Here is a 27,630-nt window from a genome sequence, read left to right as displayed (position 1 = left end):
GTTTCTGGGAAAAACATCCTTTCTCTCTCCCCACTCGCCCTCTATCATTTCATCAGGGGCTCAGCCTTGTTGGTGTTAGGTGTGTTCTCCAAATAAAGGTGTATCACGATTATTCTTTTTCATTTTTCACTTAACATGAGAAGAGTTACTTCGATTTTTCTTTCTTTTTTTTTTCCCCCCCTTTCCTTCTGAGACAGGAAGCTTTTAAGTTGTTGGTTTATTATATATTCCATGAGGGAAAGTTTGCACTTGACTGGCTACTTTTTCCATTCCCAGGACCACCAGTTAGTGGTATTATTTCTGGGTGAGTGGAACACTCTTTACAAGCAGCTGGAGGGGGTATGCATGTTCCTAGATTACTGGCTTTCCACCGACTGGTCTTTTAGGAAAGCTACACTGTTCCCACGGAAATTAACAACCATTCAACTCGGACAGGCTTTCCTAAGGCCAAAGTGGGGGTTGGTGGTGGTGGTAAAAATTGGATCGTTACGGGTTGGGTTACTGCATGAGGAGGGCGGGGGGGGGGGGGGGGGGGGAGGGGGGGGAGTCAGTGACTGGATAGAGCGTCAAAATGGGACGACTCATTAAAACTGCACGAAAAACGAACCTCTCCTTGTCCCGGAGGACAAAAAAAAAAAAAAAAAAAAAAAAAAAAAAAAAGCTTCAAGACCCCGACTTTAAGAAATCTAAGAGGCGTAACTTCAGTGTGGGTGCTTGGACGACCACCTCCCCCGTCGACTCAAGCCTGAAACCGGGCACAGGTGTGGCAATCCGGCTACCCCAGCTTCCGAAACTATCCTCCACCGAGAAACGGTGCGCCCCGAGAACTTCAGGATGGAAAGCGCGTCACGCAGCCCCACGTCGTCCCTCCGCCGCTAACCTTTCCGCCTCGCCCGCCCCGCCACGCCACGCCCCCTCCGCCGCAGCCTCCAGCCAGGGGGCGTTTGTTTACGTGACGTCAGCCGTAGTAAGCAGTCCCCGCCCCGTTTCCCTCCGGCCGCCTCGTTTCCCGCGCCGCGGCGCTTCTCCCCTTAAAAGGACAATAGAGGCCCCGGGAGCGCGCGCGGCCGCCGGGCCTGCTCCCGTCCCAGCCCTCGACGCGCGCGCGCCCGTATGCAAATAAGTTCGATTGAGGAGAATTTTGTACCGGGAGAGACGCGCGTGCGCAGAGGGAAAAGCGGAATCTACACCTTCCCGGCCGGCGGTAGCAACTGCAGAACTGCAGGAGACAATCTTTCTGGACAAGGCAGTTGAGGAGGAGGGAGCGACTGGAGGGGGGGTTGGCTTGGCGTGCACTCCGCACCTCGGGCACGTTACTGCGCGTGGAACGGCCGCCTTGGGGAGGTGAGTGACCCTGACCATTACTCTGGTGCAAAACTGTCTCACGAGGCTTTGATTTCAGAGCGGGTCTTTTTCTCCTTCTTCCCCTTCTCGTTTCACCTCCCCCACCCCCCCCAGTCCTTCCACACACACACACACGCACGCACAGGAAGTTTTGTCTTGGAGATGGCACTGCTGGGAGCGGTGTTCTCGTGGTCGTCACAACCCCCGGGCTCTTTTGTACACACGTGTGTAGCGTGTCTTTCTTAACTGGGGAGGGCCCTGGAGGCAAACCGAAAGTCCCGGGGTGGGGGAAGTGAGTGGAGGCTGCAGACGTGTGAGGAGTCGCCGGAGTTGAGGGATCCACGTTGAAGGTGACAATGACTTTTCTCAGCCGTAGTGTTCTCGGGCGGAGAGGAGCTGGGTGGCTGGAAGGCCCGAGAGAAAAACGACTTGCTGGCAATTGCGGAGGGGCCCCGGGGGCTGGTGCGTCCGCGTGGGCGCGCGCCCCGGAGTGGCCGGGCGCCGCGGCTGAACCGCGTGGTTTAGTTTCGTTGCGGGCCGCCTCCCCCCCCCCCCCGCGCGTGTCGGAGGAGGGTGGACAATAAACGCCATCCGCTCTCGGAAACTTGAGCGGCCGTCGGCTCTGCGAGCTGGCGGGCGTGAGGGGGTTTAAATCGGCCTTCTGGCTCGGCGCCGGGGGGCCGGAGCGCACGCGGCGGGGCGTTGTTTGCCGAACTCCGGAGGGATGCGGAGGCGACAATGAGAGCAACACGCGGCCGCTCGGAAGCCGCCGGGCTCCCCGACGCCGCTCCCCCGCCCCCCCCCACCCCGGACCGCGCCCAGGCGGCGCGGGGGGCCGAGGCGTCTGCGGAGCCTCAAGTTCTGCTCGCAATTTAGTCACCTGTAGCGTAGACGGGGGCGCCCCGGCGAGGGCTTTCCGGGGCGACCGTGTGCGGCGGAAGATGGCCAGTCAGAGCCAAGTTGACTTGGGGATGGGGGCGGCGGCGGCGGCGGCGGCGGCGGCGCCGAGGGAGTGAGGGGACTCCGCGGGGCACCGCTTTTTTTGTGCGGAACATGACAGACCACGTGCTTGGGGCTGCGACCCCGGAGACCGCCGGAGGTCCGCGCGGGCGCGGGGCTCGGGGCCGGCCGTGGGCTGCGGTGCTGTCCGGGCCGCCGGCCGGCAGGACAATGTGGTTTGCTGATGATGGCGTCCTGCCAGTTTAAAAAGCAGAGTGAAGTCGCCAACTCTCCGCCGGTGCGGGGCGGGCCGGCGGGCGTTTCGCCTCAAGGACACTGGAAAACTTTGATTAAATGGGTTGGCTGCTGAGGGAAGGACGGTGGCGGGGGCGGGGGGGGGGGCAGGCTGCGGGCGGGCGGGGCGCGGGCCCCGGACCCTCCCCTCGGGTGATCGTCCGGCGTCTCGCCCCGGAGAAGCGGCCCCACGTCCCTGATGCTGCACGTAGGCAGCGCCCGGCTGGACAGAAAACAAAGAGCTGCGTGTGCCCGTGCGGGCCCCGCCGGCGCTCGGGGGCGGCCGCCGGGCCGGGGGCCGTGCGGGCCGCCCCCCCCCCCGCCCCGAACTTCGGGCGACTTTCGTGAGGGGCTTTTGTCCCTCGGCCCCTCGCGGGGAAACTTTGGCGGCGCCGCTCGTGTGAGGTGCCATGCTGGTGCGCGGCGGGGCGGCGGGCTCCGCGCTCCGGGCGGCCGGCGAGGCGGCGGCTCAGGGCCCCGGCGGCCGAGGGGCCGGGAGGAGCGTGGCCCCGAGTTCTTGGCCCGTTACCCGCGGCGCGGAGCCTGCGTCTGGGAGGTCTGTGGATTCGCCTTTGAAGTCGAACTGTTGCCATGTTTGAATTACGTCAGGGCAAAGCCATGAGGAGGAACAAGCCCCGGCAGCGCGGCGTGCGGGAGGCGCGGCCTGCGGGAGGCGCCGGGCGGGCGGGCGGGCGGGCGCGGGGGCCCGTTGTTCCGGCGCAGGTGAGGGAGGCGGCGGCGAGGGACGCGGGCCGCCTCCTGCCGCCCTCGCCCGGGCGAGCAGCTTCCACAGGAACTTTCTGCCCGACCCAAGTTGTATTTACCAACAAACCCACCGGGGAGCGTTTCTATTTGCTGCCGCCGTGCCCCCCTCTCTCCCTCTCCCTCTCCCTCTCCCTCTCTCGCTCCCGGCCGTCACCGCGTGCCTGAGGGGAAAGCGCGTTTGAGGGATGGGGGTGGGGGCGGGGGCGGGGGCGGGGGCGGGGGGCGGCGAGGACCCGGGAGCTTCTTCGCTGCTTTCGCGGAAGCCGGTGCGTGCGGCGAGCGCCCCCGGCCCGTGGCCCGCGCGTCCGGGGGACGCGGCCCCGACGACACCCGAAAAAAAAAAAAAAAAAAGAAAACAACCCACCGTGGGGAAGTTTCGGGGCTCCCCGTTGTCCTACAAAGGGAAGTGAGGACTCGGCTGGATTGTGCGTGCCGCTGTTGTCTTTGTGTGTTTACGTGTGGGAGGGGGATCCGGGAGCGGGAGGCTGTTGAGGCTGCGGGTGGGGTTGGTTTCTCGGGGTGGCAGGGCGGGGCAGTTGGGTCGGGTACCTGGACCCAGTAGGGCTTCTTTGTGTTTATTTTCTCCGTCTAACCTTGGGTGACTTACTGGCGCTGGACGGACTCAGGAACGACTAGATGAGACCAATAGGGACCCTGTGCGAGACGGTTTCACCCCGGCAACAACCCCCCCCCAGCCCCCACTCCTCACGTCGTCCTGAGGAAGGTTAAAACAAAAAGCAAAAAACAAAAAAACAAAGCAAAACTTTTTTTTTCTTTCAATAGTTAAAATTCTGAATTTGACCTTGTCATTAAAAGTACACTGAAAGCACCTGTTTTTTGAACTGGAGTTGGCCAGACTCGAAAAGCCTCTTAATAATGTATGTCGCAAAACCGAACACGTTTATTTAGGTTGGTCGACCTAAATTAAATTAAAGCCTGGGAGTTTGTTTCTGGTGGAGTTGGGAGAAAAGCCTGATGGCATTTAAAGTATTTATATAATGATTTGGGAAGGGGGGAAAAAATCTCTCTTAACCCTAAAGGTATGCCTGGCTCAGTGTTTGGTGATTGCTCACAGCGTTATCTTAGGATGACCTTGAAGAAGCTAGCACGCCCGGAGTTGGGCCTTTCTTGGAGATTTTATATGGGGGGGTTGGGGAGGAAGCTGCTCAGGGGGATGACACGGTGAAAGGCTGGCTATCTCTGCTAGCTTCTTCCTAGTTCCTGTGAACTGGGGTTGACCTTCTGGTTACCCCTCTTAGATTTTCTTTTCAAGCCAATCTCTCTTTTTTTTTTTTTTTTTGTTATGTGGCCCCAGGCATAGCTCAAAAATTATGCTGGTTTGACACATGGATGCTTCTTTGGTATTTGGGGTTTGCCTGCAGTCTAGACAACCGATAAGCAGCACCGTCTCTGCTGCTGCTGCTTTCCTGATTTCTGATGCATTTGGATCATGTTTCAGAATCTGAAAGTGATCGTTACCAAAAAATAATATCCATAGGTGCCACACCCAAACAAAAAAAACTGTACAAATTATGCTTTTCGTTGTTCTGTTATTAAAGACCTATTTCTCTCAAGTTTTGGCTGACCGAAGTACAAATACTTAAGGCAGCCAATACTAGTGACAGTACATTTCTGAAGTAGATAGAAGGAACATGTTAAGAAAATGAAATGAAAAACTTTGTTTTTTTGAAAAACTAACTTTATGACTTTCTTTGGGCCAGGTATTTCTCTGAGTTACTACTTAAAATGCGTAAGAGATGCTTTGTTAAGTTAATTCTTTGATTTGTTTTTCTTAATTAGTATTTTATATCTGGGATACAGCTAGAATTTCAATGTTCTGGGAAATTTCACATACAATAGAGCTTAGTAGTTTTTGTTTTAAATATCACATAATATGTGCAATGGAGATTTGATTTATCAAGATGAATGAATCCAGAGTGGGAAAGCCCCACAAAGTCTGCTGCCTGCCTTTTTGCATTACTTTTTGCTGGAGTTTGGAGATGAAGAGTTCAACAGTTAGTGTATTCTAGAACCTTGGTGGGCAGCAGGCCTCAAGACTGCTATTGCACAGTGTTCTTTACTCTGTAGGTCTGGAACCTGGATGGTCAGTTTATTTTCCCAGTTGTAATCAGGCCCTGGAAAAACCTGGCTCATGGAGCTCAGACTCTCAGTAGATTTATGTAAGAAAAGCAATTTGAGAATGGTTTTCCATGTAAAATGAGTTTTTCACTGGAGAAAGCTTAAGCTTATTTGAAATCTGAACCAATTTCATAAGCGGTTATGAGTACAAATTATTTACCATGCTAACACATAGTAGGTTGCTTTAAAAACGACTTTTTTCCCCCATTAAGGGGAATTTAATTGGCTGAGAAAGAAGGGGAGTCATTTGTTGAGGTACTAGGTTAGTTGTTTGGAAATCTCAGGTTAAAATGCCTAGGTTCCAAAACTGTGATCATGTTAAATAAGTCACTCTGTGGTCCAGTTTTCTCCTCTGCAGAACCGCTGTAATAATACCTACCTCATAAGGTTGTAAATAAGCAAGCAAGTAATGTGCTTAGTAAATACTGGCTGTTCTCACAACTTTGGGAAATAGACATTTTACAGGAGACAAAACTGAGGCCTGGGGCCGGTTACATTCAGTAAATATTGAGTGGAAAGAATGAGTGTCTTTAGCCCACTCTCCCACCTCCAGAAACTGGTTCTGGGAAGACATTGTCTTCTACACCAGGTTGCCTATCCAATTCTGATTGAACCATTTTACATCAGACTCTTGTGGAAATTGAGAAAATGCTGTTTTCTTTGTTCCTGGTTTCTCTTGTCCGCAAGAGTCCTGGATTTCCCACACTTAGTTTTGACTCTGGGAGGTTACAAATTGAAAACATTTCATTGTCTTTTGGCTTTTCAGTTTCTCTTTTAATTGAGTCTACAACTAAGGTTTTCTGTATTATGGAAATGATCTGGAAATGCATTTAGTCCAAAAGAAGGCACTTTGTTTTCAAGGAAGGTTTTCTTTTTGCACCAGAAGTATGAAAGTTGCAATTGAACTAAAATCAAATAATTCATTTCTAGCTTTGTATTGAGTTGTTTCCACCTATTATAAGTTTGATTTTTCTTAATGTAATTTTAATTTGATTCGTGTTAATGTATGCTGAGTTTAAATAGCTCTCATTTTGAAATGCATTTTGCCCCACACTATTCTAATCTTCCCTTCCCCATATGCCTGCTTCAAATAAGCAAGAAATATTTTTCTGCCGATTGTTATGAAAGCATTGAATTATTTACTATTAATTTTATGTAATTAAAGTAATTCACTTGGTTTACATTTCCTGGAAATCTTTGAACCTCACAAATTTTTTTCCTACGAAAGTCTGTGTACTTACTGACTCTTAAAAATGACTCCAAAATACTCGTTTTTTTTAATGCACTTTATTGTGAACACCATTTCCCATTTGGTGCCCTTAAATATACCCTTCAGATCTGTTTTGCCCATCCCACTCTTCAGGTATTAGCAAATTCTGCCTGTATCTGTGTACCATGTACAGACAACACCTGGTTGTAATATAAGACTTAGTTCCTGCCCTGCAACACTTTACCATTGAGAGGAAGGAGATAATATATCAAACAAGTATGTGAAAATCCTGTTAGGTATTATACAGGTATTGACAGCTTTTGTTTAAAAAAGAAAAATCCTAATTTCTGAGTTAAGGGGATAGAGGTAAAACCATCCCAAACAGAGATAACTTGAGTAGAGATGTGGCTAGTTGTTAAAGTTGGTTTGACACTCCTGGAATATCAGGATTCCAAGTTGGGAGCAGCTGATAGGCAGGACCAGATCCTGAAAAGCTTTGCATTTCTTGCCAGGGAGTTTAGACATTATTCTAAAACACTTATTGACACCTTGGAAGAGATGTTTGATGTTTGAGCTTTAGGAAGGTACCGCCTGTTTGAAGGTTCTGAGAATGTCAGTTATGAGGCTTCAGCACCGTGATGAGGGGACCAGTAGGCAATAGGGACAGAAGGGACATGAACCAGAGAAGTGAAGGAAGAGCAGAATCTTTAAGAACTTCATAGTGGACATGTTGGGGGCCATGCAGAGGATGAGAAGGGAGAGAGACCAGTTGAATTCCAGATTTTTTTGTGTGACTGTATAGGTGACAACTAAGGTAGGTGAACACTAGAACAACATGTTTTGGAGAGAAGATTACGTAATTAATTTAGAGTATTTAAAGGTTAGGACTTGGCCAGTCCTTGTGTTGATGCCTAATAGGTACTATTCAGAAATGGAAGAATCAGAGTGCTTAAATTTTTCTGAGGTTTGGGACAGACCAGGTACATGCTACCATATCTCCTTAACATTTTCCTCAAGTTCGGAAACAGAACGTTGCTCCATACCTTAAAATCTCCCTGAAAAAAAAAAAAACAAGTTTCCCTTTTCTCACAAATCTGGGCTTAAAAGAAAACCTTCAGTAATCAGGATTCCAACCTCAGTTTAATTTGTTGGAGATGCCCTGGGAAAGATAGTTTTTATTTCTATGATGTACAAGTCTTGTAATTCAAGGAAATAAGTGGGATACAGATTCTGGTATTTTCATACTCTTGCTTCACAGCGTCCCTGGAAAGTAGAAGTGAGATTTCACCCTAATATTGCAGAGAGGGCAAATAAAATTAGAAGTGACTTCCTATTGAATTGTAAAGATGAAAGCAGAAATAGACTTCAACTTGACTCATTACAATGCCTTTTTCACCAGACTCAACAGTAGTTAACATTTCTTAATAATCATCCATTCAAAGTAAATAAATACTATCTTCCCAACCTTTACAGTTTTCTCATGCACTTTTAATCTAGAATTGAGATACCCAGTGTTTTTTTTTTTTTCACTCTATTAAAAATGGGAAGACCTAGTATTTTATTTTATTTTTACACTGTCTAAAACTCAGAGACCTGGATTTTTTATTTTTATTTTTAACCTATGCTATTTCAGTTGAAGTCTTTATTTCTGAGTTTGACCTCTTTCCTGTAGGATGAATTCTAGGTTCTTCTGAGTGTGGATTCCATAGGCAGCCATAATTAATACTTTACCATGTAATTTCTCAGAGACTGGGTGCACGTGTGGAGAGCCTTTGGCAAACCAGTGGGGTTGGTGTCCACAACCCTTTCTTAGTTTTTCTCCAGGGTTAAAATTTGTTCCTTAAAAGTGAGCAAGTAAAGTAAATTCAGAAGTTTTGATGTTGGGATGTGGACTAGTCTGAAGGATGTAAGAGGGAATAATCATGTTCAGTTGCGCTTTGGCTTTCCTTAAGTTCTGATGAAACCCGTCTCATTATTGGGAACATTGCAGCCAAGTGGCCTAGCAGCATGAGAACACAAAACAGTCGTCTTTGACTCCTTGTGAAGTTTTGCTCCAGTTACACTGTTAGCGTTTACTGGATCCTTTGTGCTTACAGGTAATTAAAGATAGCATACCACTGACTAAAAATGGTGTCAAGGGTGACTTTAACAATCACAGCAACTAAAGTTTGCTCATAACTTTTGATCATGGCTGTTTTTCGATGCTTCTATCTCTTCTTTTCCCATCATCTTGTTCTTTAAAGTTCAGCTCTAAAGAAATGCCATCTCTTTCACTTCAGAGTTGTCTTTGGTTGCTTGGTTCCTTTTGTCTTTGTTCACTGCTTCCTTCCCACTTTACAAATCTTTTGCATGTCTCTTCTCTGCAGCTTCCTTCCCATCATGCTCGATGTCCACTCTATTCTCTGCCGTGGAGTATATTTCCTAATGTGTATCTCTCCATCTGTATGTCTTTGAGGAAGTTTGTTTCAGCTCTCTGGGCTCTTTCAGATCCTTCTTTAGTTACGTCAAGGTGTGCGATGGTAACTAAGGTTTTGGGGGCGTGGTGCTAGAAAGGAGGAAAGTGAAAGTAAACTTCCTTCATTCTTGCTCCCCTCAGAGGCAACCACTAGTTACTAGTTTTTATTTTTTTTTTATTTATTTTTTTTTTTAATTTTTATTTATTTATGATAGGCACACAGTGAGAGGGAGAGAGGCAGAGACACAGGCAGAGGGAGAAGCAGGCTCCATGCACCGGGAGCCCGACGTGGGATTCGATCCTGGGTCTCCAGGATCGCGCCCTGGGCCAAAGGCAGGCGCTAAACCGCTGTGCCACCCAGGGATCCCAGTTACTAGTTTTTAAAAACCTATTTTTAAAAAGCCAGTTTATGTATTTAAGGTCCCATTTTAAAAACACTATTATGAGATTGTACTGTATAGCTATTACTCTACTTGGGAGTAGAACAAGATATCTTGGATAGTTCCCACGCTGTAAATATGTCACAGATCTCTGCAATTAGGGTCTGAAACTGTATTCTCTAGTATGGAGGCATCATAATTTAACCAACCTAAGAATTCATGGACATTTAGGATGCTTCCAGTATCTTGTGGGTTTGTTTGTTGGTTTGTTTTAAAGGTCTGTGTCAGTTGGTTTTTAGAAAAAGTGAGGATTAGAAGCTGTGGGATTTTGATATATTGAAAATGGCCAAAAAAAAAAAAAAAAAAGACCCACTTTCAGAATACTTTTTTGGGAGGTTATACTCTTACTTGTTATCAGAATTTCATTTCCCAAAGTGGCATGGATAAATTGCGATACTAACTATAAAGTTGATTTATCATCCTTGGCATACATACTTCTCTTTTAGTTTTTTTCTATCCAGTTCATCCAGTGGCATTTTGAGTTTTTTGAAAGGTATTTTTGAAAATAAAAAAACCCCTTTACTTCCTGAATGGAATCTAGAAAGTGGAATTGGGGAAGTTATATTTAGAAGGAACTATTGGTGTTCTTCAAAGTGCACCCAAAAAGGCAATCCTGTTAGATTTTGAATTTATCATAGTAAGATAAATCTCTATTTTCCTAAATGTTAAATTAATACCCTTGTAAGATTTAAAAGACAAGAATACCCTGGAATTAAGTTCTTCACCTCACTGTCTCCAATCCCATATTAAAAGGGTACTAAAAGCTTTAGAGTTTGCATTTCACTGTTCTTCATACTGTTTCCTGATTAAAGTCAAGCTTAAAATGAATTTAGTATTGTTAAAAGACCCTCTTTAAGGCTAGAATTATTTAACAAAACTTTTCTTAAATAGCATCCCTTCATATTAGCTATTGTGAAGATTCCTTTTCTTTCCCATTTATATTTTATTGCACTCAGTAAACTTAACCTTCTGCAAGTTGAATTAAGTGTAAAATAGATACCATTTCTGCTGTTTGGCTTCATAGTCTCATTAGGTTAGATTAGAATTGGTCCAAAAAAAAAAAAAAAAAGATTAGAATTGGTCCTTTTGATGGGGTTCCTGACTTGCTTAGACAATTGGTAGAGCATTGGACTCTTGAACTCGGGGTTGTGAGTTTGAGCCCCACATCGGGCACAGAGATTACTTGATGAATAAATGATAGAATTGGTCCTTTTGTATCTTTGATATACAGCATTGACCCTACTGTTTCCTTGTGTTAACACTAAGGTTGCAGTCCCCGTCTATTCATTAATTTGATCATGAGGTTTATATGAAGTGTGCAGCTTTAAAGTGGGGGAAAAAAACCAATAAATTATGATCAAATGTTTAGAATTAATTGTTACAGTTTTTTAAAAATCACTTTTTGTTGTCTGTGTATATTTTGCTCATATAATCACAGTTATTTCTTTTATGGTTTTTGCTGACTTAACTATTTTAATCTTTTTAACTTTGGGAGATTGGATTAAGTTGGACAGAACAGTAAAAATTTGTAGCTATTTGGCTAATAGTGGCCAAAGAAATAATGTTAATGAGAGTGGCTTAAAACATGAGCTGCTATATAAACAACAACTTTTTAAAAGATTTTATTTGACAGAGCACAAGCAGGGGGAACATGAGCTGGAGAGGGAGAAGCAGGCAGGGAGCCCTACATGGGGCTTAATCCCAGGACCCTGGGATCATGACCTGAGCCGAAAGCAGACGCTTAACCGACTGAGCCACCCAGGTGCCCATATAAACATAACTTTTTAAAAAAAAAACCCAACTTGTTTAAAAGAGTTTAATCAGCACATTTATTGAGTACTTACTAAGTGATAGGGATTATTCTAGCTGCTGATGTTACAAAGATATATAAAGACAGGAGAATTCCTAACCTAGTCTATTTTCATTTTTAAAAACAAGCTTTTTGAATTCACACACCATAAAATTCACTCTTTTAAAGCGTACAATTCAGTGGTTTTTAGTATATTTACAGAGTTTTGCAACCATCACCACTGTTCTAATTTTGGAAGACAAATGGCACTTTTTAATGAGCATTTTAAGTCTTTCTGATTTTTGGCTTTATCTCAAAGCTTAATTTTCTTTTGCTTTCCCCCACACACTTAAGAGCAAGATTGTATGGTGTCCACTCTCTTCTGTAATTATTCATCAATTAGGAAGCAGATGATATTGGCTTCCGTCTGTGAAAACAGTGCCGAATGATGTGATACCTGTGAGAATAGATGCAAAAGTCACATAGTTTAAGAGCTTACGGTGTCATTTGAACAAATAAAATTGTTCTGGAGGAATTGTTTAATATTCCACAAATGTGGAACTAGGAAAGAAGTATTCTAAAGAACCACCAGGTTTGTTGAAATACCAGAAATTCCAGGTTTAAAATCTAGCTGTGCCAAACCTACCTACCACCTTATCAAGTATAAAAAGTAAGCTGATTTCAGAGCCATGCTGTGACCTTAGTTTTCCTCTGGACAGTGGGTAGGTTTTTTAGGGTTGTTTTTGTTTTGTTTTATTTTATTTTATTTTGTTTAAACATTAGCGAGTCTGTAGATTCTGTGAAAATAATTTCATTAATTTCTGGGCTCCCCAAAGCTCAAAATGGTTAAACACCAACAACTGGGTTGCTGTAAACAAAGCCCAAAATGAAACCCCTGTGTATTTGCTGCAGATTCCCAGGTGCCTCTCAAGTGCAGGAATAAGCTCAGAAAAGGTTTAATAGGTTTAAGTAATCATCCATTAAAAGGTTCATACACTACTTGTGTGTTGCGTCAGAGCAAGTGCCTTGCATCTTACTCCCTGTAGCACTGCCTACAAGAGTGTGGACCCTGGGTTTAGACCCCTCTCAGACATTGCAGCAAAATTTTATCAAGATGAACAAACATAAAGTCTCAGAGCTGCATAAAGGGTTGTTAATTAGAAGATATCAGGCTATTTTATTTTCCCTGATACTTAAAAAAGAATATTAATCTGAAGAATGGGATGTCTTGTGGGGACTGTTGGGTAAGTTTTGTGGAGATCCCCACCAACAAAAAAATCCTATTGAACACTTGATTCACAATAGCTGCTTATAAAAAGGGAGGCCTCAGCATTTAGCTATAACCCTAGCATTCCTTAAAAGCTTGCCAGTGAAATAGCTGGTGCAACCTGTGTTTCTTGGTCAAATCCAGCCTCGGTGAAGGTAGTTCCTGTCTTGGGAGATGATCCGAATGCTGTATGGTTTTGATGGCATGTTTATTTGCAGAGAGGGAAGGGGATTGTGAGGGGAGAGATAGGAATCTATCTGTTGTAATAGGATTTGGTCTGTGTATTAATGGAATGAACTGGCTTTTCTTGCTGTACTTCCTTTGTCCTTGCTGAGAAGGGAGGCTGAAGTTTCCTAGAGCTATTGATGAAGTTGGCGACTGTAAGAGGAAGTGTGGACTTTTGACCTTCTTGATGGTAATGGAGAATGTTAGGGGAGTTTGGAGAGCCCACAGGTTAGTTTCGAGGATAGAAAGAGCTGTAACATTTTTGCTTCAACGGGAATACACAATCATTTTCTTCAGGACATTTTCTTTTCATTTATCATTTGGGTTTGTTTGGGGGAAAAAATCGATATCTCATTTCACAGGCCTTATCACACCTTTTGAGTAGCTTCTTTTTTCTCCTCTCAAAAAAATCAAATTCCTAAATACTCCATTTAACAAGAATAATCAACTAAGCATATTTTGTTTTCATGTTTTAACAACTTCTATTCTTGAAGTGATTGTTTAGACTTAATTATTGAAATGCGTCAGTGGCTTTCTGCCCTGCCCTATCTCCCTTCTTTGCCTGCCTTCCTCACCTACAAAAACATTAAAGATCACTTGATAAACAATAGCCCCTTTAAAAGGAAAGCTTCAGTGTTTAGCTAATTGCTTGCTAATAAACTATTTTCTTAGAAATAAATAATAAATCCTTTGTCCATATTTCAGAATCCCTCAATCTCAGACCTACCCACACAGCCTGGATATTTGATTATTTCTGTGAATTGCTTTTGTAAATACTTGCTCTGGTATACTAACCAGAATTGAGATGGAATGGGATCAGATAGGTCATCCAAAGACATACCAAACTTTTTGTTTTACTCATATATTTCAGTGTATTTCTAAAATAATTTTATTTAAAGATTTTATTTATTCTTGAGAGACGGGGTAGGGGGCGGGGGGCGGGGAGGCAGAGACCTAGGCAGAGGGAGAAGAGGCTCCCTGCGTGAAGTCTGATGTGGGACTTAACCCCAGGACCCTGGGATCATGACCTGACCTGAAGGCAGATGCTCAACCACTGAGCCACCCAGGCGCGCCCTCTAAAGAACTTTATTTATTTATTTTTTAAAGACTTTATTTATTTATTCATGAGAGACACACAGAGAGAGGCAGAGACACAGGCAGAGAGAGAAGTAGGCTCCATGCAAGGAGCCCGATGTGGGACTCGATCCCAGGACTCCAGTATCATGCCTTGGGCCAAAGGCAAGCACTCAACCGCTGAGCCACCCAGGTGTCCCTCTAAAAGAACTTTATTTATTTTTTAAAGACTTTATTTAAGAGATCCCTAGATGGCTCAGCGGTTTAGCGCCTGCCCTCGGTTTAGCGCCTGCCCTCGACCCTGGGCCTGATCTTGGAGTCCCAGGATCGCGTCCCACGACGGACTCCCAGTATGGAGCCTGCTTCTCCCTCTGCCTTGTCTCTGCACCTCTCTCTATGTCTATCATAAATAAATAAATAAGACCTCTTTAAAAAAAAAAAAAAAAACTTTCTCTGGGCAGCCCCCGTGGCGCAGTGGTTTGGCGCTGCCTGCAGCCTGAGGTGTGATCCTGGAGAACCAGGATCAAGTCCCACGTCGGTCTCCCTGCGTGGAGCCTGGTTCTCCCTCTGCCTGTGTCTCTGCCTCTCTCTCTCTCTCTCTCTCTCTCTCTCTCTCTCTCTCTCTCTCAATAAATAAACAAAATCTAATTTATTTATTTATTTATTTGTTTATTTATTTATTTATTTTTTATGATAGTTACACACACACAGAGAGAGGCAGAGACACAGGCAGAGGGAGAAGCAGGCTCCATGCACCGGGAGCCCGATGTGGGATTCGATCCTGGGTCTCCAGGATCGCGCCCTGGGCCAAAGGCAGGCGCCAAACCGCTGCGCCACCCAGGGATCCCTATTTTTAAAACTTTTTTTAAGGGATTTTATTTATTTATTCATGAGAGACCAAGAGAGAGGCAGAGACACACAGGCAGAGGGAGAAACAGGTTCCATGCAGAGAGCCCCATGCGGGACTCATTCTGATATGGTGGGATCAGGCCCTGAGCCAAAGGCAGACGCTCAACTGCTGAGCCACCCAGGCGACCCGCCTTTGGGGTTTAGTTTCTATATTCATTGCCTTTTTACTCCCTCTCTTAGTCCAGATGATCTCGTGAAACTGGCCGTTGGTTTGGAAATTCTAAATTTCTTCTATGGTGGGTGTTTACTGCCAGCTACATTTTTGCTACATCTAGCTCTAGAGCTGCTTCTTCATTTCTTGCTTGATGTTGAGGTTTTTTTGATCATGAGACTCACAATTTATCATACCTTGTATTTCTTGGACATCTGCTTCTCACTATTTATTACTGCTCGCAGGCACAGGACTCCATAGAAGAAGAGCTCCAAAAACTTCTATAAAACTGAATCAGACCAATGGTTAGGAAATAGGAACTTTTTTCTTTTTTTAAAGATTTTGAGAGAGAGTAAGGGGAGGGAGAGGGAGAAGCAGACTCTCCATGCAGCAGGTGGGAGCAGGTAGTCCCATGTGGGGCTCAATCCCAGAACCTCCTCGGGGTCATGACCTAAGCCAGAGGCAGCTGCTTACCCTATTGAGCCACCTATGTGCCCCATGAACTGGTTTTTAATTCATCTTAATGATGCATAAAAAAAATTTTTTTTAAAGATTTTATTCACTTATTCACGAGAGACACAGAGAGGCAGAGACACAGGCAGAGAGAGAAGCAGTCTCCATGAAGGAAGCCTGATGGACTTGGGGGACTCGATCCTGGATCCCAGGATCACGCCCTGAGCCGAAGGCAAACACTCAACCACTGAACCACCCAGGCGTCCCTAATGACATATAAAATTGTTAAATCCTGACCTTGGATTTTTGTGATTTTTACATCCTCCTTTCAGTAGTAGAGTCAACTTGCCAGCTTTGAACTTTACATTATCACAGAAGAAATCCCCTCTAACTTCCCATAGGGCGAAGTATTACGGGTTGATGTATATTGAGCTAGTTATGTTCTTAGTATCAAATAGTGGCCATAATAAATGCTCAGAACTTCCCCAGTGGGGAGTCACATCAATACAAAGGTGCAAAATAGAAGGGGGGGGGTGCATTTCCTTAAATTTTAGGATACATCCTTCATTGTATATGATTGAATCATTTATAGTGGGGAGAGTTTGTTAGATTTTCTACTTAAGTTGATTTTTAAAATATGCCTGCCTCCCCTCATTTTTGGAATGAGCGTTGCCAGAAGAGTAGAAGAAGGTGTGGTAGAGGCCTTTTTAAATAACTGAGCTATTCTGTATGTTTTATATACTTGCCATGCTAGTGCCAAGAATGGAGGTAGATACGGGAGGTCTTCCCCGGAGCCCTCCTGTCTGGCATGGTCATGTAATATCAAGTTACTGGGGGTGGGGTGGAACAGAGAATTCTCTTTTAATGGTTCCTTGTTACAACCCTCAACAAAGCTGTGTCACTTCCCTTGGCTTTACAGACTATTGCCCAGAAGAAAAGATGTTTGGTTTTCACAAGCCAAAGATGTACCGAAGTATAGAGGGCTGCTGTATTTGCAGAGCGAAGTCCTCCAGTTCTCGATTCACTGACAGTAAACGCTATGAAAAGGACTTCCAGAGCTGTTTTGGGTAAGATCATCTGATGTTTTTACCATCCTTAGAATGAAAAACATCACAGCTTACGGAAATATTTCCAAGCAAGGCAGGCAATTGGAGTAATGTGCTAATAAATTAAAATCATTTACAGTCTCATCTAGGCTATTTTAAGGCTCTCGCTTTGAAAATGAATCAAACATACTGACAACCTGCACTTTTCCAGGTTATAAGGAACTACCAAATTTGGAAGCCTCTTAATTATGCCAAACAAACTCTTTGGTTTTTAACTTAAAGATATATAGAAACTTTAAAAAAAATTACTCTTATTCTCTCTTAATAGTAGTTATCCTCTGATAGTTGTCTATTTGCATTGTTTTTCCACATTATGGAAGTTTAACTCCACCTCCTGAGGACAATAGCAATTAATTAATTAAATTAATTTCTTTATTAAGGTGAGGGAGACAGGGGAAGGAAGAGAGAATCTCTCAAGCGGACTCCCTCCTGAGTGCAGGCCTTATGCTGGGCTCCATCCCAGAACCTTGAGACCATGATCTAGGCTGGACGTTTAACTGACTGTGCCATCCAGGTGGCCCTCATTTTATCTTTCGACAGTGAACCTCTGCTTAATAAAATGGATTTTACTTTCCAACAAATACTTGGATAAATATTTACTGTTGAACCATTTCCCGTGGTAGAAGTTATTTTTTACCACTTTGTTCTTTTTTGATAAAAATATTTGTTGATTATTTATTTGTTAGTCTTGGATTTTATAGTTGTCTTGAAGGTTGTCAGAGAGTTTCTTTTGACCTTGCCATTTCAAGTTACATTTTTCTCTTAATGTTTCCAATGTTTTTTTTTTTTTTTAATATTTATTTATTTATGATAGCCACAGAGAGAGAGAGAGAGGCAGAGACACAGGCAGAGGGAGAAGCAGGCTCCATGCACCGGGAGCCCGATGTGGGATTCAATCCCGGGTCTCCAGGATCGCGCCCCGGGCCAAAGGCAGGCGCCAAACCGCTGCGCCACCCAGGGATCCCTGTTTCCAATGTTATACATGATAAAAGTTACCAGTATTTTTCTGTATGTATTTATAATACAGGAAAAATGTATCAAATGAAAGTTCTTCAAAGATATAATTTAAAAAGAGCTTGGTAGAGATTTTCCCCCTATGCAGATCCAGTCATGTAAAAAAAAAATTACAGTGCCTCTCCAGTTATGTGTCTTATAAAACTAGAATATTACGATAACATTTTTGTTTTAAAGATTTTATTAAAAAATAATAATAAAAATAAAGATTTTATTTATTTATTCATGAGAGGCAGAGGGAGAAACAGGGAGCCCAATGTGGGACTCAATCCCCGGACTCGGGATCACATCCTGAGCGGAAGGCAGACACTCAACCAACCACTGAGCCACCCAGGTGCCCCATGATAACATTTTTTTACTTAAAGGGTGGCATTTTGTTGCCTATGGAAGTATCTACATACTTCTGAAAGATTAATTGAACAACATTGTTTGAAACCATGGTGACCAGGATCTCCTCTAGGTGTTAAATTTTACTATTATTTAATTTTAAAAACATCATTTTAGAATGACCTCATTGCAGTACATAGAATTGGTTCATTGGATCGAGGAGTTTATTATATGTACAAAATGTACTACAGAAACCATGGAACTGGATCACCTAGGACAATTAGAAATAGCATCTATAAACTATAATCAGGTATATTTTTTCTAAAAGAAATGTGCTTGCATGAACTCCTTTTTTTTTTTTTTAACCTTTATTTGAAAGATTTTATTTATTCATTCAGAGAAAGAGGCAGAGAGACAGGCAGAGGGAGAAGCAGGCTCCATCAGGAAGCCCAATGTGGGGTTTGATCCCAGAACTCCCAGATCACTTCTGAGCCAAAGGCAGATGGTCAACCACTGAGCCACCCAGGCGTCCCCTAACATTTTGTTTTTAAGTAATCTCTACACCCAATGTGGACGTTAAACTTAAAACCCTGAGATCAAAAGTTGCATGGTCTACCAACTGAGCCAGCCAGGTGCTCCTGCATGAATTCTTTAATGTAAATGAGACTAATAAAGGTTTGGTTGTTTTCTTATCAGGTTGCATGAAACTCGTTCAGGAGACATCTGTAATGCCTGTGTCCTGCTTGTGAAAAGATGGAAGAAGTTGCCAGCAGGATCAAAAAAAAACTGGAATCATGTTAGTTCACCTTTTGTCTTTCTCAGTTATACCTTTATTACATTTAAAGTAACATTAGTTTCCCCCTAATTTAGAAGTAGTTGTCTCTCAGATGGAAAAGTGAAAGAATAAAGTAAAACACTGGTTACTGTTCATATATAATTACTAAACATTTTGGCATGTTTAGAAGCAAAATAGCTTGGGTGTAGCGTTTCCCTAAGGCTGTATCCAATATCCTCATTTTGGAGATCCACAGTGTACATTCACATATTTTTAGATTTTTTTTTTTTTTTTAAGATTTTATTTATTTATTCATGAGAGACACAGAGAGTGGCAGAGACATAGACAGAGGGAGAAGCAGTCTCCGTGCCGGAAGCCCAATGTGGGATTTGATCCCGGGACTCCGGAATCACTTCCTGAGCCAAAGGCAGATGCTCAACTGCTGAGCCACCCAGGTGTCCCTATTTTTAGATTTAACACAGAAAATCCTTGAGTTATTCAGACGTGGATCCTTTTTCCATCTCTAGGATAACATTTATCTTAACTCACGGTAGTACTATCATGAGCATGTAGGGTTTAAAATTAACTGAATTTGAATCCTGTCGTTACCACTTAACTGGTTGTGAACTTTGGGCAATTTACATTTACTTACAAAGCGCAAGGATGATAGCTATCTCACAGCTCTTTTAAGAACCGAATGAGATTATATGTGTTAAAGTCTAACACAGTGTTCAAGTATATGGAAGCCATGCTTATTCTCTATTTAAATCTAGTTGCGGTCATACTGGTGTATGTAAATGTATGTTCTGTTTGCCATTGTCACTGATTTTCAAGGACCAGAATAACACTATTAAGCCTTATTTAATTCTTTTGTATGTTAGCTTTTATAACATTTTTTGGCATTTATACAAAATATTTGTATTTAAGCAGGCAGAGTTTATTCTTTAGCTATCTTTTCCTAACACTAGCCTTTCAGTGTCCTTTGGTGACTATGTTACTTACGACTTCTAAAAAAAGTTACAAAAAAAATGAATTTTCTTTAATAACTTAGCTGGAGAAGATCCAAATTGTGATTTTGAAGGTGAGGGCAACCTTTTTTAAGGATAGAAATCTGCAGATAATGAATGTGAAGGAATCGTGAGAAATGATACCATGCAGGCCTGGACCAATGGCAAAGCTAGATATGAGAGATCATACCATTGTCATCATGTAAATGATCTCAGGGATTAAAATGTGTAGTGTAGAGAAAAGAGCATAAAGCATAGGTGTGAAAACCTTGATTTGAGTCTTGTACTCTTCTCTACCCATTCTTGCCCATTTACTAGCTTAGTGAAATAAGACAAAAGATAATTTCTCTTGTTTTCCTTCATCTTAAATTGGAGTAACAAAAATAGTCCCCTTACTTAGTGAAGGAAAAATCAAAGTGTATGAAAGCTTTTTGTAAACCATACTGTCTTTTAGAAATGTTAGTTGTTGTTAGGCTTGATTTTCTTTAACCTCTTGGGCCAGTCTAAATCTAATTTTTTTTGTTCAGCACACTGTTACTATTGCCTGCTTCAAAGAAAAAAAAAATAGTAGATGAGCTGTTTAATAGTACTGTGTGATGATTAAAAGTATACATGTGCTCTCAAACACTCCTGAGTCGAAAACTGGTTCTCAGTTTTGGCTTCTTCAGATAGGCATTTGTCTGAACCAAAGGAATACAAGAGGTGTCATTTTTTAAATGGTATTAAATATTCAGTATTTTCTTCCAGGTGGTAGATGCAAGGGCAGGACCCAGTCTGAAGACTACTTTGAAACCAAAGAAAGTGAAAACTCTATCTGGAAACAGGATAAAAAGCAACCAGATCAGTAAACTACAGAAGGAATTTAAACGTCACAGTAAGTTTGATAGTGAAATATGAGTACTCAAGAATAGTTGGTCTTTATTTTTGTCTGGGGCTGGCATATGGTATGTATAGATTTTTAAAATTTCTTTTAGAAAGTGTACAAAGGTATTGTCGAGTTAGTAGAGATAGTTCTTTGGCGTCTTGAAATTAATTTTGATGTCATCAAAGTACTCTGATTAGCCATTTCTTTTTTTTTTCTTTTTTTTTTTTAAGATTTTATTTATTCATGGGAGACGCACAGAGAGAGGCAGAGACACAGGCTATCATCATCTTAAATTTTCTAGAAGATGTATTTGTCAGGCTTGTTTACTTGATATTTATGCATAAGGAAATTGATGTCTGAGATATGCAGAAAAGGTATGTAAATAATTAGTGGACAATCTGAGACCAAAGCCCAGGTTTTCTCGAAAGTAACTTTAGAAATAATAACTCACATGTTACTGTAAAGCTAACCTCAGGACTTTCAGGTTTCTGGGGCAGTGTGTGTTGTGTGGAGTAATGGAATGGAAGAAGGAATGACAAATTAATATCGGGTTCCTATACTATTTTTTTTTTAAAGATTTTATTTATTCATGAGAGACACACAGAGGCAGAGACACAGGCAGAGAGAAGCAGGCTCCATGCAGAAGCCCAATGTGGGATTCGATTCTGAGACTCTGGGATCACACCCTGAGCTAAAGGCAGATGCTCAACTGCTGAGCCACCCAGGCAGTCCAAGAGGGGAGGATTTCTAAGGCAGCACTACTGAATCAAACACATAAGTATTTCTGTAGCAGAAATTTAAGAGTATTAACATAGGTGGATAAATAAAACTTGTATGGGTTAGTCAGGTTCATTTACTCTAATTTTATAGTTCACATCAGGCCAGATTTTGTGGCTGAATGGGTTAGGGATAACCTTTCTGTTTTCAGGGTTTTTTCAAAATTATAGATATGAATTGTGGACCGGTAATGGAGTTTGCAGAATTAAAAGAACAATAACCACAACTCTGAAGTCTTTGCATATCTCCTGCTAACTTTCTACTCTTTTAAGGTGTTCCTAGTCTATAGTTATTCTGATGATACACTTAATCTTTTGCTAAAATATCGTGATATTTTATAGTAAAATATTTAGGTAACAAATATGTGCGTATTTTGATTATACAGGTTCTTTTTTATTTAAAGAAATTTTTTTTCAAGTTTTTATTTAAATTCAGTTAACGTACAGTGTAACTTTAGTTTCAGGAGAAGAATTTAGTGTTTCATCAGTTACATAAAACACCTAGTGCTCCTCACAAGTGCCCACCTTAATACCTATCACCCATTTAGCCCATTCTCCCCCTACCTCTTAATCCTTAGATCTCCATAGGTGAGTCTTTTCTAGTTTGCCTTTCTCTACCCCCTTCCATGTTCATTTTTTTTTTATGTCTCAAGTTCCACATGTGAGTGAAATCATACGATATTTGTCTTGCTGTGACTGAGTTTATTTTACTTAGCATAATACTTTCTAGCTCCATCCACATCAGTGCAAACCTTCTTTTTAAAATCTTGTTCTTATGAGAGACTCCTAACTCTGGGAAATGAACTAGGGGTGGGGGAAGGGGAGGTGGGTGGGGGTGGGGGTGACTGGGTGATGGGCACTGAGGGGGGCACTTGATGGGATGAGCACTGGGTGTTATTCTATATGTTGGCAAATTGAACACCAATAAAAAATAAATTTACAAAAAAATAAAATAAAATCTTGTTCTTGGGCTGCCTGGGTGGCTCAGTTGGTTAAGTGTCTGCCTTTGGCTTGATCTCTAGGTCCCTGGATCAAGCTCCAAATCAAGCTTCCTGCTCAGCAGGGAGTCTGCTTCTTTCTCTGTCTCCCCCTCTCCTCTTTCTCCCTCCCTCTCACCCCCCTCCCTCCTGCCCCTCCCCACCATGAATTGTCTCTCTCAAACAAATCTTTTTTTTTTTGTTCCAAACAAATAAATCTTAAAAAAAAAAAATCATTCTTCTTTATGGCTATATAGAATTCTTTCATATGTGTGTATGAACACACATGCACACCCCTCACCCCCCATCTTTATTCATTTATCTATATAGATGGACACTTGGCTTGCTTCCATATCTTGGCTATTGTAAATAGTGCTTTAATAAACATAGGGGGTGGGATGCCTGGGTGGCTCAGAACGTGATCCTGGAGTCCCAGAATTGAGTCCCACATTGAGCTCTGCATGGAGCCTGCTTCTTCGTCTGCCTGTGTCTCTGCCCCGTCCCCCCCTCTCTGTGTCTCTCATGAATAAATAAATGAAATCTTTTTTTTTTAAGATTTTATTTATTTATTCATGAGAGACACACAGAGGCAGAGATACATGCAGAGGGAGAAGCAGGCTCCATGCAGGGAGCCCAATGTGGGACTTGATCCTGGGTCTCCAGGATCACATCCTAGGCCGAAGGCGGCGCCAAACCGCTGAGCCACCTGGGCTGCCCGAAATCTTTAAATAATAATAATAATAAACATAAGGGTGCACACATCTTTTCAAATTAGTGTTTTCATTTTCTTTGGGTAAATACTCAGTAGTGGAATTACTGGATTACATGATATTTCTATTTTTAATTTTTTAAGGGACCTCCATACTGTTTCTTTTTTTTTTCCATACTGTTTTCTACAGTGGTTTGCAGCACTTTGCATTCCCAACAGTGCACAAGGATTCCTTTTTCTCCACATCCTTGCCAACACTTGTTATTTCTTGTCCTTTTTTTTTCTTTTTTTTTGTAAGAATGTCTATTAAGTTCCTCTGCCCATTTTGTAACTGGATTATCTGTTTATACATGTTCCCTTCCTGATTAGCTATTACCAGGGGAAGAGAAAAAGAGGGCCCTACCCTCCATTCTTACCAAGTGTTTTAATGAACATTTGGGTAATAGTAATTTTCTTCTACTACTTGAAGGTTATAGGAATTGATTATTCATATGTATCTTCTTAGCTCTTAGCTCCTCCCTTTAATTATGGGGAAAGTGATACCTGACTCAGTTTTGCCTTACCTAAGGGAATATGTCCGGTGTAATTTTAGATTTTTATTATAAAGCTGTGTTGTGGAGGGAGGGATTGGAGAGTGAAAATAAGTCCTTTTGAAAAAGGTGTGTGGGCTTTGTAGGCTTGGGCTGAAATCGGGTTTTCCCATGTGCATTGTGAATTGCTAACACCTATGTGCATTGCAACAGTTCTGAGATGACTTGAATTTTTGTACCTCACCCACTAAATGGTGTCCTCACGTCTGATTATATATTTGCTTCCATGGGTCCTGTGTGTACCTACGTTTATTTCTGAGATATTCTTTCCTTTGTGTGGTGTACTGGAAAGGCATTAGACCTACAGCCTGAAGATCTGGATTTGAGTTACAGTTCTTGAAACTCAACAAAATGTGGCCTTAGTGCCACTTAACATTGAACCATACTTTTTTTTTTTTTTTTTTTTTTTAAAGATTGAGCCACTGAGGCATCCCTCAAATAAACAGTGGTTGAGTGTCTGCCTTCCATTCAGGACGTGATCCTGGAGTTCCAGGACCAAGTCCCACATCAGGCTCCCCGCAAGGAGCCTGCTACTCCCTCTGCCTATGTCTCTACCTTTTTTTGTGTCTCTCATGAATAAAAAAATATTTTTTAAAAAAGATTGTTTATTTGAGAGAGAAAGCAAGCACAAGCTGGGGGAGAGGCAGAGGGAGAAGGGGAGGGACAGATCTGAGAAATGGGAATAATCAAGTAAAAAGGGTTTTGTAAAACAAAACAAATTCCTATATATATGTTAGTTATTCTTTTTGTAATCCTTCTTAAAAATCTACAGTGAATTCTGGTTGCTATGGAATAAAGTTGCAAATCCCTAGTGCGTCTTTTGGAAGTCCTATTTTAGGTAAAGAATATTTGGGCTGAGTCAGTTCCTTTCCTATGCATAGTGTGTTCTGCTTCCATTACTTTGCTCCTCATCTCCTATCTACCATGTGCTAGCTAATTACTCCTTCATGCCTTTTCAAATCCCACAATATTTAAGATTTTAAAAACTGTAGTTCTTTGAAGAATTTCCAGGCCCACATTCTAGAAGAGAATCTTCTTCCTAACTGCATTTTTATATGGTTTGTATTTAGTGTCCCAAGTGTTAGATTAAACCATATGAAATTGCCATTTTATAAGTAGAAAATGGTCTAGTAAACTGTAGCTTCAAATATTTCTTGGATATTAAGCACTCCCTAGGATAGTGAGTTTTCTTCACAAGCATAGAGCCGATTACTGCTGCTACTAATTGTTGGGCAAGCCTTTTAAACATTCCAGTAGACTTATTTCATAAAGTCTGCTATTCTTGAGGATTTTGTGGGTAAACTTTTGTTAATACAAAGCACTATAAGCTCTATTCATAGGTTTTCTTTAGTGTCATGTAGGATATGACATATATGTCCTTAATAAATACCCAGGGGCACCTGGATGGTGCAGTGGGTTATATGTTGGATTCCTGTTTTCCCCTTGGGTTGTGATCTCAGGGTCAGGAGATGGAGTCCCCAGTTGGGCTCCATGCTCATTATAGAGTCTGCTTGAGACCCTTTCTCCCCTCTCCTGTGCTCCCCTCCCCCCACTCAAGAACTCTCTCTCAAATGAATGAATAAACCTTTTTTTTTTTTAAAGATTGTATTTATTCATGAGACACACACACACACACACACACACACACACACACACAGAGAGAGAGAGAGAGAGAGGCAGAGACACAGGCAGAGGGAGAAGCAGGCTCCATGCAGGGAGCCAGTCATGGGACTTGACCTTGGGTCTCCAGGATCACACCCTGGACTGAAGGCGGCGCTAAACTTCTGAGCCACCCGGGCTGCCCCCCCCCCCTTTTTTTTGAATAAATCTTTAAAAAAAAAACTTAATTGGTTCTTTGAATTGGAGGATTGCTATATCTGCCTATCCTGGGAGGGAGGTGTGTGGTAAGCTCAACCTCTATTTGTGATGTTGTCACCATGGAATAGCAGTAGGAAAGCCTTAGAGCATGGTGATCATCAACCAAAAGATTAATTTTCTGGCTTGTAAATTTGACTTGTCTTTTAAGGGCAAAAATACTAAGTCACGTTTAACTTGTATCTGATGGGGCAGCCCCAGTGGCGCAGCGGTTTGGCTCCTCCTGCATCCCGGGCAGTGATCCTGGAGACCCGGAGTTGAGTCCCACGTTGGGCTACCTGCATGGAGCCTGCTTCTCCTCTGCCTGTGTCTCTGCCTTTCACTCTCGCTCTGTGTCTCTCATGAATAAATAAAATAAAATCTTAAAAAAAAAAAACAAAAAAACTTGTATCTGATGAATTGCCTTTAATCCTTTTTAAGTCTGGATCTATTTTATTTTCCCTTTGTAGGTAAAGTATTGTTTTTATTTGGTTGCTTTTAAGGCTTTTCCCCTGTCTTTAGTTTTAAGAATTTAATTAATGATAATGGTAGTGATTTCTTTTGAGTATATCCTGTTTGGGGTTTGCTCAGCTTGTTGAGTCTCTATAGGTTTATGTCTCTTGCCAATTTTGACAGGTTTTCAGGCATTATATTTCTTTGAGTACATTTTCATCTCCACCCTCTCCCTCTTTCCAGGACTGCAGTGACACAAATGCAGATTTTTGTTACAGTCCCAGAGGTCTCTTAAGTCTCTATTCAGTTGTTTTCTTTGTGTTGTTCAGGTTGGGTAATTTCTCTTATTCTTTCTTCCAGTTCATTGATTGTCTCCTCTGTCCCCTCCATTCTGCTCTTAAGCACATGCATGAGCTTTTTATTTCATTTTTTTTTCCAGTTCAAATTTCAGTTCCACTTGGTTGTTTTTTTTTTTTTTTTTTCCACTTGGGTTTTTTTTTTTTTTTAAGGTTTTATTTATTTATTCATGAGAGACACAGAGGGAGAAGCAGGCCTCCTGCAGGGAGTCCAGTGCAGGGACCCTATCCTAGGACCCTGGGACCACACCCCGAACCAAAGGCAGCTGCTCAGCTGCTAAGCCACCCATACGTCCCTCACTTGGTTCTTATTTATAGCTTTTAGTTATTTATTAAACTGAGATCTGGGGATCCCTGGGTGGCTCAGCAGTTGAGCGTCTGCCTTCGGCTCAGGATGTGATCTCAGAGTTCCAGGATCCAGTCCCACATTGGGCTCCTGCATGGAGTCTGCTTCTCTTCCCTCTGCCTGTGTCTCTGCCTCTCTCTGTGTATCTCTCATGAATAAATAAATAAAATCTTAACAAAAAAAATAAAAATAAATAAATAACCTGAGATCTATCCATGGAGATTCTTTTTATTTGTTTTAGTCATGTTCGTGATGGGTCACCAAAGCATTTTTGTCATGCTTATGTTAAAGTCTTGGCCAGATTATTTTAACATCTGTCATCTTAATGTCTACTTACCATTTCATAAACTCTACCCTGGGTGTGGGACTCAAACTCATGACCTCAAGATCAAGAGTCAAACACTCCACCAACTGAGCTCTACCATAGGCAGCCCATGAGGGATTTTTTTTTAAAAAAGATTTATTTATTTTAGAGAGAGCACAAGTAGGCAAAGGGTACAGGGAAGGGGAGGGGAGAAAAATCCTCAAGCAGACTCCCTGCTGAGCACAGAGCCCCAACATGGGGCTGCGATCATGACCTGAGCTGACATCAAGAGTTAGATGCTTAACTGACTGAGCCACCCTGGTACCCCCCCCCCCTTTTTTTTTTTAAGATTTATTTATTCGGTGGGGATCCCTGGGTGGCTCAGCGGTTTAGTGCCTGCCTTTGGCCCAGGGTACAATCCTGGAGGCCCCGGGATTGAGTCCCATGGCAGGCTCCCGGCATGGAGCCTGCTTCTCCCTCCTCCTGTGTCTCTGCCTCTCTCTCTCTCTCTGTCTAAAATAAATTAAAATAAATGAGAGAGAGAGAGAGAGAGAGAGAGAGAGAGAGAGAGAGAGAGAGGTGCAGACACATAGGCAGAGTCTGGAGAAGCAGGCTCCTTGCAAAGAGCCCGATGTGGGACTCCCTGGATGTGGGACTCCCTGAGCCCAGGGCAGCCACCCAACTGCTGAGCCACCCAGGTGTCCCAAGAGACTCTTA

At 42.6% G+C, this 27,630-nt stretch overlaps 1 protein-coding gene across 4 annotated transcripts in view; it reads left to right on the top strand.

The window, feature by feature from the left end:
• The first annotated feature begins 1,146 nt into the window (after positions 1 to 1,146).
• The window catches only part of SINHCAF (SIN3-HDAC complex associated factor), a 34,752-nt gene continuing 8,268 nt past the window's right edge, over positions 1,147 to 27,630 (top strand). The window contains exons 1-4 of one of the 4 annotated variants that reach the window (XM_055318900.1): positions 1,147 to 1,344; positions 16,374 to 16,521; positions 18,598 to 18,697; positions 20,431 to 20,557. In XM_055318900.1, the coding sequence (XP_055174875.1) occupies positions 16,394 to 16,521; positions 18,598 to 18,697; positions 20,431 to 20,557 (355 nt within the window). In that variant the 5' untranslated portion in view covers positions 1,147 to 1,344; positions 16,374 to 16,393. Of the gene's footprint in view, positions 1,345 to 1,546; positions 1,695 to 3,111; positions 3,134 to 8,013; positions 8,788 to 16,373; positions 16,522 to 18,597; positions 18,698 to 20,430; positions 20,558 to 27,630 lie in introns of those variants that run through there. The other 3 variants (XM_055318901.1, XM_055318903.1, XM_055318902.1) reach the window with 3 other exon arrangements.

The sequence above is a fragment of the Nyctereutes procyonoides genome, unplaced genomic scaffold (assembly GCF_905146905.1).
Source record: "Nyctereutes procyonoides isolate TBG_1078 unplaced genomic scaffold, NYPRO_anot_genome, whole genome shotgun sequence".
NCBI classification, from domain to species: domain Eukaryota; kingdom Metazoa; phylum Chordata; class Mammalia; order Carnivora; family Canidae; genus Nyctereutes; species Nyctereutes procyonoides.
Note: the sequence above shows the minus strand (reverse complement) of the source record. Positions and strands in the feature narration are given on the sequence as shown.